This window comes from Sphaeramia orbicularis, chromosome 21 (genome assembly GCF_902148855.1).
Source record: "Sphaeramia orbicularis chromosome 21, fSphaOr1.1, whole genome shotgun sequence".
NCBI classification, from domain to species: domain Eukaryota; kingdom Metazoa; phylum Chordata; class Actinopteri; order Kurtiformes; family Apogonidae; genus Sphaeramia; species Sphaeramia orbicularis.
In genome coordinates this window covers 10,270,221-10,289,660 of record NC_043977.1, presented here as the reverse complement: position 1 = coordinate 10,289,660, position 19,440 = coordinate 10,270,221, and the positions used below count along the sequence as shown (strand labels likewise).

Here is a 19,440-nt window from a genome sequence, read left to right as displayed (position 1 = left end):
GATCAGAACGGTTACTTCTAACTCAGTTTGGATGTTTTCATATATTAGAGACAAAACATAGACTCCTAACCCTCTGGTATGAGACCGGTCCTTCTAATCAGCTACAGTGTATAATCTGCACCTTACACACACACACACACACACACACACATGCAGACAGACAGACAGACAGATACTTTATTAATCCCAAGGGAAATTCAAGTATTCAGCAGCTTTACATACAGCACAAGAAGACAAAAAACAGACAGACCAAAACACAACACAACAGTGGGTTAGTAGCCAGGTTGACATTCAGGTTAGTATATATATTCTAACAGACACCTGCTAAAGTGTGTGAAAAGAAGTGTGTGAATGCTATTGTTAGCTGGTGCCTGATGTTCCTGGTCTGTAAAACATGTTTTGATATGAAATGAGGTCCAACATCCGTTTGCAGTGAGGTTTTAACAGGTCATCGGATTTTCTAACATTTATTTGATGCAGTACGTTGAGAACAGTGTTTCAACTTCACGTCATGGAGGAAAATGGCGATGTGTGAATCTGGTCATGTGACGCTGATCATGTGACTGCCATGTGTCTAGGTGAACCTGCTGTTCTTCATGGGTTTTGTCAGGATCCTGATGAACAAACTGAGGACGCAGGACACGCCTGGTACTGAGTTCAGCCGCTACAGGTCAGGATGAAACATACGAGAAAATATGACAAATATATGATGGATTTAACACCAAACATGTTAAATGTCAGGGTCATGTCCCATCCACACTAATGTACATATGTAATAAACTGAAGGCTGACAGAAAAGAACTGTTTAGAAAAATACCCAGAGGTCTTTTACAGTTCCTCTTCTTCTTCTTCACTCACAAACACCAGCAGATAATTGACACCCACCAGAAGCTTTTATGAAAAAATAGATGAATTATTTTCAGTCCGTTTCTATTGTGTTAGATGAATCATCAAAAATGGTACAAAAGTTCAGAGGTGGAAGGAAGAAAAGAAGCTGATTAGTCTCTGCAACTTCAGTTTCCATCACTTTCTCTTTAACTTTGACTCTTGACATCGATGTCGGCATCAGCGTCGTCTTCAGTTCTGCAGTGTTTCAGTATCTGCTGCAGTCGATGTGTTTCTGTTGTCACGTTTTCTTGCTGCTAATCTGTCTGGGACAAACAGGAAGTGAATTGATGCTTTCAGTTGAATCCAGACCAGCTGAATCTGGACCTGATGACCACTGTCACCCATTTATACACAAATGAACCAACAGGATGTTGAACAACCAGTGTTGTTCACCTGTTCAACCTGTTGGCTGAATATCTGAGTTACAGGAAGTCATTTTATATCATGTCCATCAGATGAAGAAATTCACTAAACAAATGCAACAGTCTCACTCTTTCTGAAAAACCAAAACCAGCACCACTTGTACCACAGCACCATCAGTAAAACCCTTAAACTAAAAACCTTCAAAGATTCTGTTTATTGAATTATACATATTTTTACATGTGTTGGCTCATCTCTATAAGAAGATGTGTCTCCATTATGTCTAAAATTCAGCATCTCACAAACAGTTTCACAGAATGTCTCAAAACTTGGATCCAAGGATGAACTAAAGAGATTTTGGTGGCAGAAGGTCAAAGGTCACGCTTGTTGCATCACTTAAAAACACTATTTAATAGTATTGAGTTGTTGACACACAGCACAGTAATCACTAAGATTTTTTTTTTTTATTAAGGTACTATCCCAGGTCTCTGATTACTGCCCCAGATACTTTTATCTTTTACCACCAAGTAACTATCTTTGCTACGCCCTAGGCTACGTCTGCGTGCCTGCAAAGTGCATGACCATTGGTGGCCTCTAACCTACTCCAGTACCCAATAAGTAGGGTCCAGCGATCCGGGCTACTACCAGAGGGGGGTCACTTATTTTAAATTATCAACTTACCACTTGGGTTTCAGATGGAAGTACCAACACAGGAGAAATGAAGAAATTCACCAAAAAGAAGGGTCGAGGTTTAAAAAGTTCAGAAAAAAAGCTTGATTTATTGATTCCATCAAAAATGGGAAAAAAAACCAAAATTGTGAACATCAAAGAGAAGTCAGTTATCCATTAGTATCTCTTATGACGAACTCTCAAACTTTGAAAAATTTTCCATCTCTTTTTATAGTCTTTAGTGACTTTGGAAAACTCTCCTTTACCAGTTATGTTAATTCCATACATACACATTATTGGTTAACTTTTGTTACCAGGCAAAAACACATTTGCCCCACGTGGGGGTAACCAATCACAAACAAAGCTTAAACCACTCCACGTGGGGTGCTATGAATCCCACATGGGGTAGAACAGCTGTATGTGAGAGCAAGCATGTATACATATGAAAGTCCAGTCCTAGGTTATGCACCTGCCTTGTGCACCTGCACAGTTCAAGTTCAGCACCCAGCCATAGAAAGTCCCCAAAGTTTCCATGCACCCCAGACATGCTGACCCAGACCTGACTTCTCAAAACAGTCTAAAACAATATTTCAAAGTAAACATCATTTTATGCAACAATATAGCAATTCTTTTAAAGCAAAGCTGTTTTGATAGATATAGAATAATAAGACTTAGCATCGAGCATCAATCGTTAATCCATCATGGAGCCTTTGCTTGGTGCAAGACAGAGTCCAAAGATACCCTGTCACTGATCATCTGTCAATCGTACCAGGGTGCCGTGCCAAACAGAGTTAGAGAGTGAGATAAACTGGTGGTGAAAGAAAGATAATGAATCCATGTGACTGGATTTACTGCTGCTGATTCATGACAAACGGCTCTACTGTCATTGTTGTTAACGAGTCTCATTGACATAACGAATTCTGCGTAATTTACAGTTTTAGTTTAATTCAGGTTCTGCTCTGGACTCTGGTGTGTTCCCTTTCTCAGATCGCCTGAACATCCTTCATGCACAGCTTTGACTCTACTTGCTGCTCCTGTGTTTCCATGGCAACGCCCTTTGACCTCCTCCTCCACCACAGTAGCACCACCAGCAGACCGGCAGCGAGCGCCACGCTGGCAGGAACTGAGATGATGGGGATCCTGTGAGAGCGGGAGAACTCCACCCTCCAGCTCACCTGCAGCCGGTTGTCCAGGCTCAGGTGAGACGCCACACAGGTGTAGTTGTGTTTCAGCCTCAGCTCTTCAACGCTGACCGTCAGAGTCTTCTTCACCTGGTACAGACCGTTACCGTTGGGCAGCACAGTGCCACCCGTCAGCTGGTCCTCATCCACCGCTTGGCCGTTCCGCAGAAGTGTCAGGTTGATGTGGCGGGGGTAAAAGTCTGTAGCCAGGCAGGTGAGCTGAGCCCCGCCCACCACCTGCTTCATGAGGAAGTGAACACGAGGTCGAACCCGACGCATCACAAGGCGTTTTTCTCGATCCAACAGGATCTTCAGAGTGTGTGCACAGACCGGCAGGTAGACGTTGGAGTACAGCGCCTGGATGAACGCCCACTTCATGTTGTCCCAGTGGATCACCCAGTCCTGCTGTCTGGACAGAGTGAAGTGTGTCATATTGTACATCAGGCTGAAGGCGTCCTGGCCGTTGGCGGCGTTCTTGGACATGATGAGCACTGGTTGTCCATCCATCACCTCACAGCCCGCCAGCCTCTGCTGGACATGAACTCCTGTCGTCAAGTTAAAGTGGAGTTTGGCCAGGTTCAGCCTCTTCTTCATGTCTTCCCACATGTCCCGCAGGATGAACACATTGTCCTGCAACAGGTCCATTTCCACCTTGGTGGCAGCGGTCGTCCTTATCCTATCCAAATCAGAGTCTAAGTAGGCCATCTGGATGTCGTCCAGCATCAGGACCATCGTGAACTCTGGGAACATGGTGGACCCTGAGATGTAGGAGGCCAACACCCACAGGGAGTGTCTACCTGAGGCTGTGAGAAGAAAAGCATTTTGGTCAAACATCCCTGGGATATGAAGCCCCCTAGTGGCTGACAAAAAATAAAAATTAAAGCTCAAGAAATTTGTGTTTCAAGAAAACCCAAAACACTTGACCCAAAGATAATTTTGGTCCAATGTTTAGTGCGGTGACTTTGTGTTCACTGCTCCCATTGGACGGAATGAGACAGGATCTGCAGGTAGGGGCGGGGCATGGAGAGACCATGTGATACTGAAACAGGAAATTACTGTCCTCTACACTTTCATGTTCATGGATGTATTATTAGAATACCCTCAGTATGAATGTGTACAAATGCAGACAGACGTCTATGAGCCATTTCACCAGGACTTTAAAGGTCCCGTACTATGCAAATCTCACTTTGTGAAAGTTTTCTTATAGTAGTGTGTGTTGCAGTAGCCTCATTATGAGGTTCGAATTTGAAAACTGTCTGTTTCCTCCCTGCCTTGCTACACCACATTTTGTGAAAATGCCTGCTCAAACGGCTGAGTTTGAGTTGGGTCCGCTTATGACGACATAAACGGATTTAACTCCTCCCCCTGACTGTGCCCCCACCCTGGCAAAGCGAGCCCCGCCCTGGCAAAGTACCTCTTGGACAACAAACATGGCGAAGGCGAGACACGCAAGTTGTGGTGTTGTTGGCTGCACACACCAACACGATAGTTTATTTTTGCTCCCCACTTCCGAGCCTCTCCGTAAAAAGTGGCTGGATTATATCTTTGATGGTCATGTACCAAACAACATTCCCAAACGCTTGTATGTGTGTGCCCGGCATTTCACGGACGAGTGTTTTTTTAACATAGGCCCATACAGCTCCGGCTTAGCACAAAGACTCCGAATCAAGAAGGACGCAGTACCAACGCTTCGTGACCCAAGTACAAGTGTGGGAGATGTCAGTTCTTATCATTTTTTTGTATCTTTACTGCATAACCCTACATTACGGATAAGCTGGTGGGTGTTGATGTGTACGTCTAACGTTAGCATGGCAGCTAACATAGCTCGGTTACTGCTGCTAACGTTTGCGTCCCCGTTAACATGCAAGAGCTGATAATATCAAGAGACATTCAACAGAACTACTTTGAACACGGGCCTTTTGTGGTTGGCATCAGTATAGTTAGCATCAAGCTTGTTAGTAGCTGCCTGCATTAGTGGCGGCAGGCATCTTTCCGTGTCAGGGCCACGAACCCGACACAACACCGCCGTTTTCCGTCGGGGTTCAATCATGCTTCAAGGCAAAGAAAGCCAGTGTTTGGAAAGACGTTCTGTCTGAGACATGTGTATTGTAGACGAGAGAGCCATGGCTTCACAGTCAACATTAGCGCGTAGTACCGCTAGCGGAAGCCGCGTCCTCTCCCAGAGAGGGGAGGGGGAGGGGCGTGGACAGATGCGTTCATTTGCATACCCGGAAGCAGGCCCAGAAACAACCTGTTCTGAGGAGGGCTGGTGAGAGTGACTTTTTCGACCGCTGAAACTCCGAAAAAAGGATGATTTTGGGGCGAACAAATTTAAATACTATGTTTTTGGGCTTCTGAGACCTATATGACGTGACTGAAAAATAGCATAATACGGGACCTTTAATAAACAGTGGGTTTGTTAAATAATCTGAGGTCATCCTCTGACCTGGACTACAAACACAGACTCTACATACTGCAGTACCCATGAATCTCAGCTGAGAAGAAGCCTTAAACTCTTTCCACAGATGCCGCGTTTCCACTACGTGGAACAGATGTCCTGTCGAGCCACCCTACCTGTTGAGTTGAGCTTCCTAGTGTTACTGAGCATGTGCACGCATGCGCATGACCCCCAAGCGTTTTCACAGTTTAAATGCCCATCGATATGTCCTACCCCAGGCAGAAGTGAGTCATATTCTGTAAGTATTAGGGTTGGGAAACTTAGTTGTAAGGCCGATACGATACGCATCTTGATATAGCATCTCTGATCCGGTATATTAAAGATACGTGTATGGCATCTCACGATGCGATGTGGTACGATTCACACCCAAATCACGATACTACAGATGAATTAAGCACATTCTGATTGAACAAATTCATTCTGGTAAAAAAAACAAAACAAAATATGCAGTGCAGTTCAATGAGCTTGATTATTTATTTATGAAATACGACCATGACTTTTTACAAAGTGGCTTTAGTTCAATTTCAGAACACTCAGTCAGGTGAAAAAGTTAGCACTTTGTTTCCAACGTCGTTTCTCTGTATGTTTCTAACACTCAACTTCTTGCTCCCTCACCGAATCCATTTGTAATGTAATGTATTTGTAATGTAGGTAAAACAGAAAAAGGTTCTGACACTTTAAGAGACACCTGTGTAAGATATTATGGGATGCACTGTTGGATATGTATGTGGCAGTTTAAAGCTATACCTACCGATGTGGCATTTCTCACAGCACTTAGTAAAAGTTTGAACATGAACAACCCGCCTCCCTCCAAAGCCCCGCCCCCTTCCCTCTGCCTGAGCTCTGAGGCTCCTCCTCCTCTAATCTGATGCGCGATGAAAACAGAGGAGGAAGCAGAGGTGGAGGTCCGATCCGTTTTGGCGTGTCCGCGGATCCCTCCCTCAGTAATCAGATACATCATCCACCTGCCGTGGGCCCGCGGCTCCTGTTCCATCAGTAGACCTGGTCTGTGCAGTACTGGGTCAGTGTCTTCACTGCGGTGCCCAGGGGATGGGCGCACGCACTGTGAACGCGCGGCCTCCGCGAATTTTCCGCGGACATTTGAGGTTTCATAGTCCATACATTTATCATCCTACATCATCTTACAGTGTGTGACACCATGTACATGTACCTGTATGAGTCCCACCGTCATAAAAGCTGAGCTTTATGCAGACCTGTTCAGTCCAGTACAGCTGACTTCTGGACTTTTATCTCCATCCTTCATTCATCAGACTCCCGTTTGTGCCCCTCAGTTGTTGTTTCTGTTCATAAATCAGTTTTTTCCCTTCCACATGTGCATGTCAGTTCTATCCAAACACATCCTAGACAGTAGACTGTGGTCAGTAACAGGAGAAGCAGCGCCAGTGAAGCGTCAGATTCAGAGGGACACATATCGGATGTGAGACGGAGATAATGGATCGGATGCTGGACGGCCGTAATGGATGATTGACAGGAGGTTCAGTCAGGTTCGGCCAATTATTTTATTCGGACCGACTAAAATGATTGGTCAGACTTTTATTAGAAATATATGAGAATTAAACATTTTTGAGTTTCAGTACCTGGTGGATTTCTTTTCCATTTTAGTTTGACACACACTTATTAAGAGCATTTTCAGATGACAAAAGAAAAATGTCAAAATGCCACATCATACGGTATAGCTTTAAGGAAGTATCTCCGGTTTGTACGGCAGTATTCAGTACAGCTGATCTAGTAAAAAAGTAGACATTCATTAACCTCATGTGGTCTCCTCCTTCTATTTCCTGGTCGTCCGTCCACATGTTGTAGCTTCTCTTTTGGTCCATTTTCCGAATTATCAAAATACAAAGCTTGTGGAAATTAAATGAGTTAAATATTGGCGGTGAACAGAATGCGGAAATGCTGGCAGTCTAGTCCACCACTAAGCCTTCTCCAGCACACAGCTCCACCCCTTAAAGTTCCTGGTAATCTGGAAAGTATTACCTCTGTACCAGGAACTTCTTCGGGGTAACTTTGGGGCCAGTGGAGAGTCAGTTACCAGGGTAATTTTCGGTGGAAACGCACCAGGAACTTTGAAAGTTCAGGATAATACAGAAAGTTCCTGCAAAAGTTCCTGCGGTGGGAAAGAGGCCTTATGTCTGTCAGATTCAGATACAGATGCTACAGTATTCATCCGCGGCACTCGAGCCACAGTGCATGAGTGGAGCTCAGACTGTCGTGCACAGTGTACACATCCGTGAATCCATGGCGCACGTCAACGTGGGTCTGAAGAAAAGAAAAACTTTACCCAATTGAAGAGTAACACTTTTAAATGAGAGTGAAAATGTATTCTGTAGAACGGATCGAATTTTATTGATATGTCCCATTGAGTCTTTAAAACCTGTGCAGGATGTGTCTGGAGGCTTGTGATGTGATGAACCCTTTTATGAAAATTGACTTCTATTGCATCAGGTCAACTGAAATGCCTATATACACACACACACACACACACACACACACACACACACACACACACACAATACATGCCAGAAATTGGTCTGAACAAAATACAAGAAAACCACTAAAATCCAGTGACCATCTACATTGACAGGACAAATCCACCTTTCTAACACTGGAAATTGCATGTGCCCTCCTACAGGTTGGAGGTCTGTGGAAAGAAACATGAAGCCATCTCTGATGGGATAAATAAGGAGACCAAATTTCCTTCACAAGATCAAAATAGTGTATATCCTCCTGAGGCCCAGTAAGTAAACATTTTCGCCGTTTTACATTAAACAATTGCCTTAATTGGAAACAGCATGATGCAACAGTTTTTACATATCGATCTATCTATCTATCTATCTATCTATATATATATATATATATATATATATATATATATATATATGTATATATATATATCTCAGAGGCAATTTCTCAAAGACTTCAAGGGAAGCTCAGCTTCCCCTAAAATTACGAAAATTAAATGGTCAAATATGTTCGGTTGTGTTGACATTTCATTGACTACAAATGTGTTAGAACACGTTCATCTCAAAGATGAGTTTGTTCAGAATCAGCTTTATCACAAATCAACAAATTCGATGTTGTTCACTTCTCATACATTCCCGTTGCGCTGTTTTTTCATACGATCTATGGTCAATGCATTTGCCTGTAGACGCTCAGCATCCATGCACTTCAATGGGACTGAGTGGAACAGTTTTTTTCATTGCCTCAAAACTGGACGGTAATTGAATAAATGCCACAATGTTGTCCCGCCCCCAGACGCTCTGGGGGTGAATGGAGCTGTGGGCGGAGCTCGGCCAGGCTGGACGCTGGGCTTCCACGTGCTGATTGGAGGATCGGTCGAAAGGCTGAATCCCATTTGATTGACAGCTATTTTGAGATCTACTCCTTCACTGACACAGTTCAGTTTAATACCGTTGCGCATTCTGCTGTGAAATCAAGAGAAACCACTACAAAATTACTCCTTCATTTCTTGCACTGTAAATAAAACACACTCATTGTACTTCTTTGTTTCAATTTAACATAATTTCAACATTTTCTTGTTTCAGTTACATAATTTAATCATTTCTTGTTCAAGTTTAATATCGTTTTGTAGATAGTTAAATCAATCATACTGTTGGCTAGGTCAGAATGAAAGGAGCATCTCTTGTTTAAAAAGGCTGAAATCCTACACCCACAACACAATGGGCCAAGGCTGTCTAAGTAGCCTAGCTCTGCTGGCTGTTGAGAGGACACTGGTCAAGTCCCTGGAAAAGATGCCTACATGGTACGATAGGGTCACTGACCATTTTCTTAAAAAGGAATGGAGGGCCGAATTTATGTTTAAATAAGTTGACAATTTTTTAGATGTAAGCCGACAATGAGCTTCCCCTCTATGAAAGACGAGTGGCCACCACTGAGATATATATATATATATATATATATATATATATATATATATATATATATATATATATATGTATATATGTATATATATATGTAAGGGTAGAGACTGCGATCTGGTAGGATCGGCGATTCTACCAGTAGAAACTCCGATCAGAGTCTCTACTGGTAGAAACTCCGATCCTGCCAGTAGAAGGGTTAGGGGTTAGGGTTAGGGTTCGGATCGGAGTTTCTCCCAGTAGAGACTACGATCGGAGTCTCTACTGGTAGAATCGCCGATCCTACCAGATCGCAGTCTCTACCCTGACATATATATACATATATATATATATATATATATATATATATATGTGTGTGTGTGTGTGTGTACATATATACATATATATATATATATATATATATATATATATATATATATATATATATATATATATATATCTATCTGTGGACATTTTTAATTTTATTTTTTTTTTTATTTTAAAGTAAAGCTGTGAAACTCTTGTCCACTACAGAGGACAAAAATGCATTGCTGGGTTTCAGGGGGATATAGTGTATATATCAAATAAAGTTGACTTGATTTGAATGTAATGTTTCTTCTGTTGTCCCATGTTCAATGTGTTGAGTATCACAAAGGTGAGGTGTGTTACCTGTAGTGGGAGCTTTATTTTGATAGAAGTTATAAGTCTGTCTAAATGAGCTCCCTTTATCCATATTCATATGAAGAAGTAAATAACAGTGTTTTTCTACAGTAGAAGCATTATTTCATTTTCAAACAGGCGTGTCGAAACATAAGATAGCATGTTTTAACGGGGTAGTGTCAATTGATAGACATCGCTTTCAATTCACGCTGCTGGTAGTTTACTTTGACGGAGCAGCTCAACTCGACAGAACACTGGCTCAACTCGGTCTTTTTGCATTTCCATTATGAAAAAGGACCTGGAATCTGGTACCCGGTACTAGTTTTTTGGTATCACCTCTGCCAAGGTTCCAAGACTGGGGAACAGATACTAAAACGGGATGTGTAAACACTGGTCAGACAGTTGTTCCTGTAACCCGCTGTTTTACAAAAAAGAGATGCTGAAGTTTACAGTAAATATAGTGGTAGGTTAATCCACATGATGACAGCCCACAAAACTACACCATGGTCGGTCCAGGACATTAGGTGGCTGACGTAAAAATTCAGCATGAGCTTGATGAGACAACGAGTGAGTTTATCAGCAACTCTGAGCAGACGACATGGAAGTAATGCACCACATCACTATGATGTCCAGGTACTGTAAAGTCAGAAGTATCTTGTAATGGAAACGGTCTCCAGGAATAGGACCTGGTACCAGTAGGACCTGGTCCACGTAGTGGAAACGCTCCAAGAGTAAAACAGGTGAAACTAAAGCTCTGATTGGACGTTGCTGAAATGCATCCTGGACATTGTAGTCTGTTATAGTTCCAACAAAACTGAAAGAAAGTGTTCTGGAACTAAAACTCAAACCCTTTAATAGAAGGAAATCTAACAAACACTAACTAAATGAAAGTCAACAAACTAAACTAAAGTCAACAAACAAACTGACATCAACTAAGTCAGCAAAAAAAAAACTACTTCATGGATGTATTATTAGAATACCCTCAGTATGAATGTGTACAAATGCAGACAGATGTCTATGAGCCATTTCACCAGGACTTTAATGAACAGTGGGTTTGTTAAATAATCTGAGGTCATCCTCTGACCTGGACTACAAACACAGACTCTACATACTGCAGTAACCATGAATCTCAGCTGAGAAGAAGCCTCAAACTCTTGCCACAGAAAACAGGTGAAACTGAAGCTCTGATTGGACGTTACTGAAATGCACCCTGGACATTGCAGTCTGTCATAGTTCCAACAAAAAAGAAAGAAAGTCTTCTGGAAATAAAACTCAAACCCTTTAAATAAGTAAATCTAAGAAACACTAACTAAATGGAAGCCAACAAACAAACTTAAGTTAAAGAAACTGAAGTCAACAAAGTCAGCCAAAAAAAACCTAGTCAACAAATTTTAGCCTCATTCATGACTGTTTCAGTTCAGTGAAAGATGACAAACGGTCTGTGTTTACCTGAGCTGATCACATGACCCCACAGCAGAGACACACTCATCAGCTGGATCACCAACATATTGATCTGATCGGCTGGTGATCGGTAATCTGTCCGTCCGCTTCTGTCTCTGCCTCTTTACTTTCTCTTTGACTTGATAAAGCACACAATAGCAGATTAAAGGACTTTGAACAGACCAGCCACACCTGGAAATAGTGTCTGATAACAGGACTCAGGTTTCACATCAAGGTTATGAGTCCTTTCCTGAACAAAATGTGTGTGAACACTAAGGAAAAAGTGAGTAAATAACACTAGTACTGATACGCTTGAATGAGAAAGACGCTTATGAGAGAAGAGAAAAAGGCAGAGTAAGTTATATTTCACTGTAAAAAGGATTATTGGTGTAGTAGTAGTAGTATTGGTAGTGGTAGTAGTAATGGTAGTACTGATAGTGGTAGTAGAATTGGTAGTAATAGTAGAAGATTGTAGTGGCAGTATTGGTAGTAGTAGTAGTAGTAGTAGTAGTAGTAGTAGTAGCAGTAGTAGTAGCAGTAGTAGTGGTAGTATTGTTAGTAATAGTAGAAGGTTGTAGTGATGGTAGTAGTAGTAGTATTGGTGGTAGTAGTAGTAGTGGTAGTATTGTTACTAGTGGTAGTAGTAGTAGTAGTAGAAGAAGGTTGTAGTAGTAATACTGGCAGTGCCATCCTAATTACAGACTCTGTTCTGTTCTATGCTATTCTGTTTGGTTCTTTTCTATTTGGTTCCATTCTTATGTTTTCTTCTCTTCTGTTCAGTTCTGTTGTCCTGAGAGGAACTGATTCCCACTGAACCAGGTGAGAACAGATTGAAGCAGGTCAGGATCAGGACTGACTCTGGTCAAGTCCTGTTTTACCTGAACAGCTGGAAGGGGGTGTGGTCTCCTTGTAGCTCCGCGGGGTCTGGAACTGAATGAATGAATGAATGAATGAATGTTTATTTCAGTTAAATACAAAATACAAAACATATACATATTAAAAAAAAACAACAACAAAACAAAACACATACATATTAAAAAACAAGCAAACATAAAATTAACACATTTTGTAACTGAAAAAGGCAGAAGCTGAAGCCGGAGGCTTATTTCTGCTTCTCCTATTCACATCCTTAATTCACGTTTACACCCGTAGTTGCAGCAGGTAAATACTTAAACACAAATTATACTACATTCAGTGTTATAAATCATTTTGTTATCATATTACTTTCATAGCCCTTCAGAATTTGACAAATTAAAGTCTTTTTGAAACTCAACAGTGAGCTACACAATTTCACTTCATCCTTCAACTTGTTCCATAGCTTGACACCAATAACTGAAACACTGTGATATTTAACGTTTGTTCTTACTTTACCTTTTTCAAACACAAACATCCCTCTTAAATTATAATGTCCTTCTCTTAACTCAAAAATTTTCTGAATACAAAAAGGAAGGTTTTTACTTTTAACGCGAAACATAAATTCCATTGTTTTTAAATATACAATATCAAAAAATTTTAGTAAACCAGATTCTACAAAAAGTGGATTACTTGATTGGAGATAACCAGCTTTGTTTATGACTCTAATAGCTTTTTTTTGGAGTTTAATTATCGGGTCTAAATTAGTTTTATACACATTGCCCCATATTTCCACACAGTATGACATATATGGCATTACAAGTGAACAGTACAACATATGCAAACATTTTTTGCTTAACAAGTCGCGAGTTTTATAAAGAATCGCAACAGCCTTGGACATTTTGCATCTGATATATTCTATTTGTGGTTTCCAACAGAGTTTATGGTCAATAATCACTCCCAAAAATTTTGTTTCATACACCCTTTCAATTTCAATTTCATTAATTTTCAGTTTTATATCAAAATTTCTCCTAGCACCACCAAAAACCATAAATTTTGTTTTATCTTCATTAAGTGATAACTTATTTACATCAAACCATTTTTTTTAACTTGATCAATTCCTTTTCCACAGTTTCTAATATTTGTTTCATATTTGCTCCCGAATAAAGCAAATTAGTATCATCTGCAAATATTGTAAATTTTAACTCGCTAGATGCCATAAAAATATCATTTAAATAAAGTATAAATAACTTGGGTCCCAGAACTGAACCTTGTGGGACCCCACATGTTACTTTTCTAAGTTGTGAATTTGTATTTCCAATTGATACATACTGAGACCTATTTTGTGAATAACTTTTCAACCAGTTTTGTGCCACACCTCTTATACCATACATTTCACTTTTCCGGAGTAATATTGAGTGATCAATTGTGACAAATGCCTTCCTTAAATCAATAAAAACACCAACAGTATATTGTTTCTGATCCACCGCTGCTGCAATATTTTCTGCAAATTCCATTACTAATAGAGATGTTGATCGGTTTTTCCTAAATCCGTACTGATGATCATTTAATATCCTATATTTGTCTATGTAGTCATCTAACCTCTTTACAAATAGTTTCTCAATAATTTTAGAAAATTGTGGTAACAGTGACACCGGTCTATAATTTGACACCATGTGCTTATCACCATTTTTATAAATTGGAATTACTTTAGCTATTTTCAAGTTTTCTGGAAAAGTGCCTGTTTGAAATGATTTGTTACATACATAAGTGAATGGTTGAAGGATACTGTTTATCACTTGTTTTATGAGTGACATATCAATGGAATTTCTATCAGTAGATTTTTTATTTTTAAACTTCCTGACCACTTCCAACACTTCACTTTCACAAACTCCAAGAAGAAACATTGAATTATTGTTTTCAATAGCAAAATCAAAGTTTTTATCATCCTTTTCCCACTGGGTAATATCTTTTGCCAAATTTGGACCGACATTAACAAAAAAGTCATTAAATATGTTCGCGATGTCCTCTGTATTTTCCACCACAGTGTCACCGGTTTTAACAACATATGTAGCAACATCCTTTTTATTACTTTTTTTAATCATATCATTTAACACTCTCCAAGTACCTTTAATATCATTTTTGTGTATTTCTAACAACTGATCATAATAAGCTTTTTTATGTGTTCTTATGATTGTTGTCAATCTGTTTTTGTATCTTTTATATTTATTCTCTTTTTCTTTCGTTCTGTGCTTCAGAAATTCCCTATAGAGCCAGTTTTTCTTCTTACAAGCCCTTTCCAATCCCTTAGTTAACCATGGTTTCTTATTCTTTTTAAAATTTTGCCTATATTCTTTCACAGGACAATGTCTGTTGTACAATGTCAGGAATATTTCTAAGAAAGTATTATATGAATCATTAACATCATCTACATAAACGTCATGCCAGCCAGAATTTATGAGTTCCTCCTTTAAGGCCATAATTGCTTCTGGTGACTTTGTTCTAACCAGAAAAGGTTTTTTCATATAGTTGGTTAAAGATAATTTGTTGTTCACTTCCAGTTCTATAAAAACTGGTAAATGATCACTTATGTCAGTCAGAAATAGACCACTCGTTATTTCACCATCAATAATGTTTGTAAAAATATTATCAATCAATGTTGCTCTTTCCAATGTGATTCTACTTGGTTTTGTAATTACAGGATGAAAACTCAAACTAAACATAGTATTTACAAATTCTGCCGTTTTTGCATGTTCATTCCATTTCAGTAAATCAATGTTAAAGTCACCACAAACCAAAATCACCTTATCACAATATTGTTCATATAACTCAGTAATCTCCTTATTGAATTTTTCAATACATGACCCTGGTGTCCTGTAAATACAACTAAGAAATATGTTTTTGTGTTTTTCCATCTTAATTTCAACCGTTACACATTCCATCAGATTGTCTATAGCAGTTGTCAAGTCACCATTTATCTTACATTTCAAATCATTTAACACAAATAGGGCCACGCCCCCTCCTCTTTTATTGGCTCTGTTTTGCCAAAACATTTCATATCCTTCTAATTCATCATGTAACTCTTTCTCATCACTCAGCCAAGTCTCTGAAATTGCTATTACACTAAATTTATGCTGAAATTGTTGCAAATAATCTTTAATTGTATCAAAATTACTATAGAGACTCCTGCTATTAAAGTGAATCACTGAAAAACCCTTCATTTTAGACTTATACTTGTCTTCTGAATAATATTCACATGTTGTTTTAATGCTGTGATAGAAGTGGGTCTCTGAGTCAATATCATTCTCTAAAACATAGGGTTTGTGATCTTGAAAGTCAAAAGACTTAAATTCAGTGTATTCACACATTCTCATATTTCAGTCCCCAACAGTAACTGACCTCATAGCTCCATCACAACAAAAATCTGATATGACATATGTTCATTGGTCCACCTCTGTACTTTGTTCTTCATTTTCATTTGTATTAATCAAGCTCAGTTATGTCTCTAATAACAACAACTTTGGCCAGTTCAGGAGTACCATTCAGTCTTATCATTACCTTACAATTTCTTACTCACGTGTCTTGGATTTTTTTTTCCTTTTTCAAGATTCTTGCTTGTCTTGCAATTGCAGCATTTCTCTTTGTTAAATTTTCATTTATGTACACCCCTGTACCCTTAAGTTTTTTTGCATGCTTAAGCACTTCAATCTTCTGTTTTCTACTCACCAAACAAATAATAATGTTTGGCCTCTTACTCTGTTTTTGGGGTAAGGTGTGACAAACAGCTATATCTTTATGGTGTAAAGGAATCTCTTTGCTGTTTAAAAACTTAATAACTTGTTCCTCCACAGAGTGTAATTCAGTGTTTGATGCATCCTCACCATCCTTGTCACCTGCTGTGATGCTTGCATAAGTGCGATGGTTTGTCTTTAATCCTGTTATCATCAGATCATCCATCCTTATGCACTGCTCCAGATCTTCAACTCTTCTTTCCAGTTCGTCTATTTTCTTGTCTTTTTCCCTGATCACCTCCTTCAATTTCCGCATTTCCTCAATTAAATCCAGTAGTCCCGTCTGTTGTTTTGCCACCTTGCTTAGTTCCTCAGACATAAAGTTCAAAGACTTCTTAACTTCTTCCATGTCTTCTGCAAGCTTTTTAGTTGCCATGTCTGCTGTATTAGCTTGGCTCCTGGCCTAGCCTGGTAGCTGGCTACTAGTGATGGTGGCTCCTGGCCCGGTAGCTTACCTCTGGTGGTTGTGGCTCCTGGCCCGGTAGCTGGCCGATAGTGGTGGTGACTCCTGGCCCGCTAGTGGTGGTGGCTCCTGGCCTGTTAGCTGGCCCTTAGTGGTGGTGACTCCTGGCCCGGTAGCTGGCTGCTAGTGGTGGTGGCTCCTGGCCCGGTAGCTGGCCCTTAGTGGTGGTGACTCCTGGCCTGTTAGCTGGCCACTAGTGGTGGTGACTCCTGGCCCGGTAGCTGGCCCTTAGTGGTGGTGACTCCTGGCCTGTTAGCTGGCCGCTAGTGGTGGTGACTCCTGGCCCGGTAGCTGGCCCTTAGTGGTGGTGGCTCCTGGCCCGGTAGCTGGCCGCTAGTGGTGGCCCCTCACAGTCCTCCCATGTCCAAACACTAATGACAAACTCGGGTTATTAGTGGACTGAATCTGAACTAAAAGGTTATGAGTTCAATTCCCACCTGCACTGTTGTGATTAGTTGAATAGATACATATATAACACTGTATAAATAACCTGAGTTTACTGTTCAGGTTAGTGTGAATGTTTTAAACACCTCAGGGTGGTCATTTTAAATGGTTTGAAACACTTGATTAGAAAATTTTCAAAATTCTTTTTAAGAATGCTCGAGACGCACAGATTGTAGGTATGTGCAACAATTGACCACCTGGGGGCGCCAATGAGTGATGAAGTAAATGTTTGAAACTCCTCTGGACGGTCATTTTTAATGGTCTGAAACACAAAAAGGCATCTACAGGTGTTTTAAACATTAATTTCAATATCCATCGGCACGCCACAGTCATTTGAAGAATTTTAAGTACCCGAGTTAAATCCAGGTGCAGACTTTCAGCTCAGGTGTGTATTATAAGGCCCTTTCCCACCGCAGGAACTTTTGCAGGAACTTCCTGTATTACTCTGAACTTTCAAAGTTCCTGGTGCGTTTCCACCGAAAATTACCCTGGTAATTGACCCTCCCCCGGCCCCGAATTTACCCCAAAGAAGTTCCTGGTACAGAGGTAGTACTTTCCAGATTACCAGGAACTTTAAGGGGCGGGGCTGTGTGCTGGAGAAGGCTGAGTGGTGGACTAGACTCGCAGCATTTCCGCATTCTGTTCACCGCCAATATTTAACTCATTTAATTTCCACAAGCTTTGTATTTTGATAATTCGAAAAATGGACCAAAAGAGAAGCTACAACAAGTGGACGGACGACGAGGAAATTCAGATGGACTGTGAATCGCAGACACGAAACAAGCGAGTAAAAGCTGTTGGAGCCAAAAATAAGACACAAGCCTAAAGAAATACGAGGAAAGAAGAAGAAATTTATGCAGGATTAAAAGAAACTAAAAGACCACAACGGTCGCAGTGGATCCGACTGTCGAAAAAACCAATGGTCTGTATATGACAGAAATATTCCCTGTTTAGTTCATTCCATGTTGTAACAGTAGTCAGTGGAACATCAGCTGTTTAGTCAGAAGTGAAGTCCAGTTAACCTAATGCTAATGCTAATACTAACTGGTCAACAGTCTGACACTAAACCTAAATCACAGAACTGGATGTATTTGTGTTGTCGGCGTGAGCTGAACACTGATTTATTCTGTATGTTTGTGATTTCCACCTGAAATGGACCGGATGGACTCACCTCTTTTTCTGAACCTGTGGCTCGTTTGTGTCCTGGTCCATCATCTCCTGCTGTTTACAACAGCCCAGGTAAGAGATCTGACATGTCACATCACACTGGTAGGAATCTGTCATCATTTGTTCTGTTGTTCATTTTAACATTTTTATTACTTTTCCTGTAGGAAAGCGAAAAAGGGACTGGGACCATGGAGTTCCAGACCGGCTGTCCTGGACTAGTTGGACCAGACCCTGGTCCAAAAGCCTGAACCTTTTACACGTGTTTATTTCCCTTTTAATCTCAAGGCACCTTGTTTTCTTTCAAATTTTAATTAAAAAAAATCTAACCTAATACTGTCTATTCATTTACAAGGCATCAAAATATGAGTATTAGTACTTTTACCAGTCATTTGCAGTTGAATTAAATGCAGGCATTTGAGTAAATCTGTCTGACTTTAGGGTTGAACCTGGACTATATCTGTAAAACAATAGAAATGAAACAGAACCATCCATCACACATAAAGTTAGATGTGATTTAGTTTAAAGCTGTACCGTATGATGTGGCATTTTTACACTTTTCTTTTGTCATCTTAAAATGCTCCTAATAAACGTGTGTCAAACTAAAATGTAAAAGAAATCCACCAGGTATTGAAACTCAAAAATGTTTAATTCTCATATATTTCTGATAAAAGTCTGACCAATCATTTTATTTGGTCCGAATGAAATAATTGGCCGAACCTGACTGAGCCTCCTGTCAATCATCTATTATGGCCGTCCAGCATCCGATCCATTATCGCTGTCCCCGCATCCAATATGTGTACCTCTGAATCTGAGGCTTCACTCGCGCTGCTTCTCTTGTCACTGACCACAGTCTACTGTCTAGGATGTGTATGGATAGAACTCAAATGCATATGTGGAAGGAAAAAAATGGATTTATGTACAGAAACAACAACCAAGGGGAACAAACAGGAGTCTGATGAATGAAGGATGGAGATAAAAGTCCGGAAGTCTGGTGTACTGGACTGAACAGGTCTGCACAAAGCTCAGCTTTTATGACCGTGGGATTCAAACACGTACATGTACATGGTGTCACACAATGTAGGATGATAAATGTATGGACTATGAAACCTCAAATGTCCACGGAAAAATTTGCGGAGGCCACGTGTTCACAGTGCGCGCGCCCGTCACCGGGGCACCTCATCTCCGTGGT

General features: G+C 40.4%; 1 protein-coding gene across 1 annotated transcript; it reads right to left on the bottom strand.

The window, feature by feature from the left end:
• Positions 1–2,900: 2,900 nt before the first annotated feature.
• Positions 2,901–3,932, bottom strand: LOC115412822 (hereditary hemochromatosis protein homolog). Its single transcript, XM_030125480.1, has one exon. The coding sequence runs from the start codon at positions 3,930–3,932 to the stop codon at positions 2,901–2,903; it is 1,032 nt and encodes a 343-aa protein (XP_029981340.1).
• Between the last annotated feature and the right edge of the window lie 15,508 nt (positions 3,933–19,440).

What these genes read in the sequence shown, in the direction of transcription:
- LOC115412822 (XM_030125480.1), bottom strand. Translation starts at nt 3,932, where the DNA reads ATGTTTGACCAAAATGCTTTTCTTCTCACAGCCTCAGGTAGACACTCC.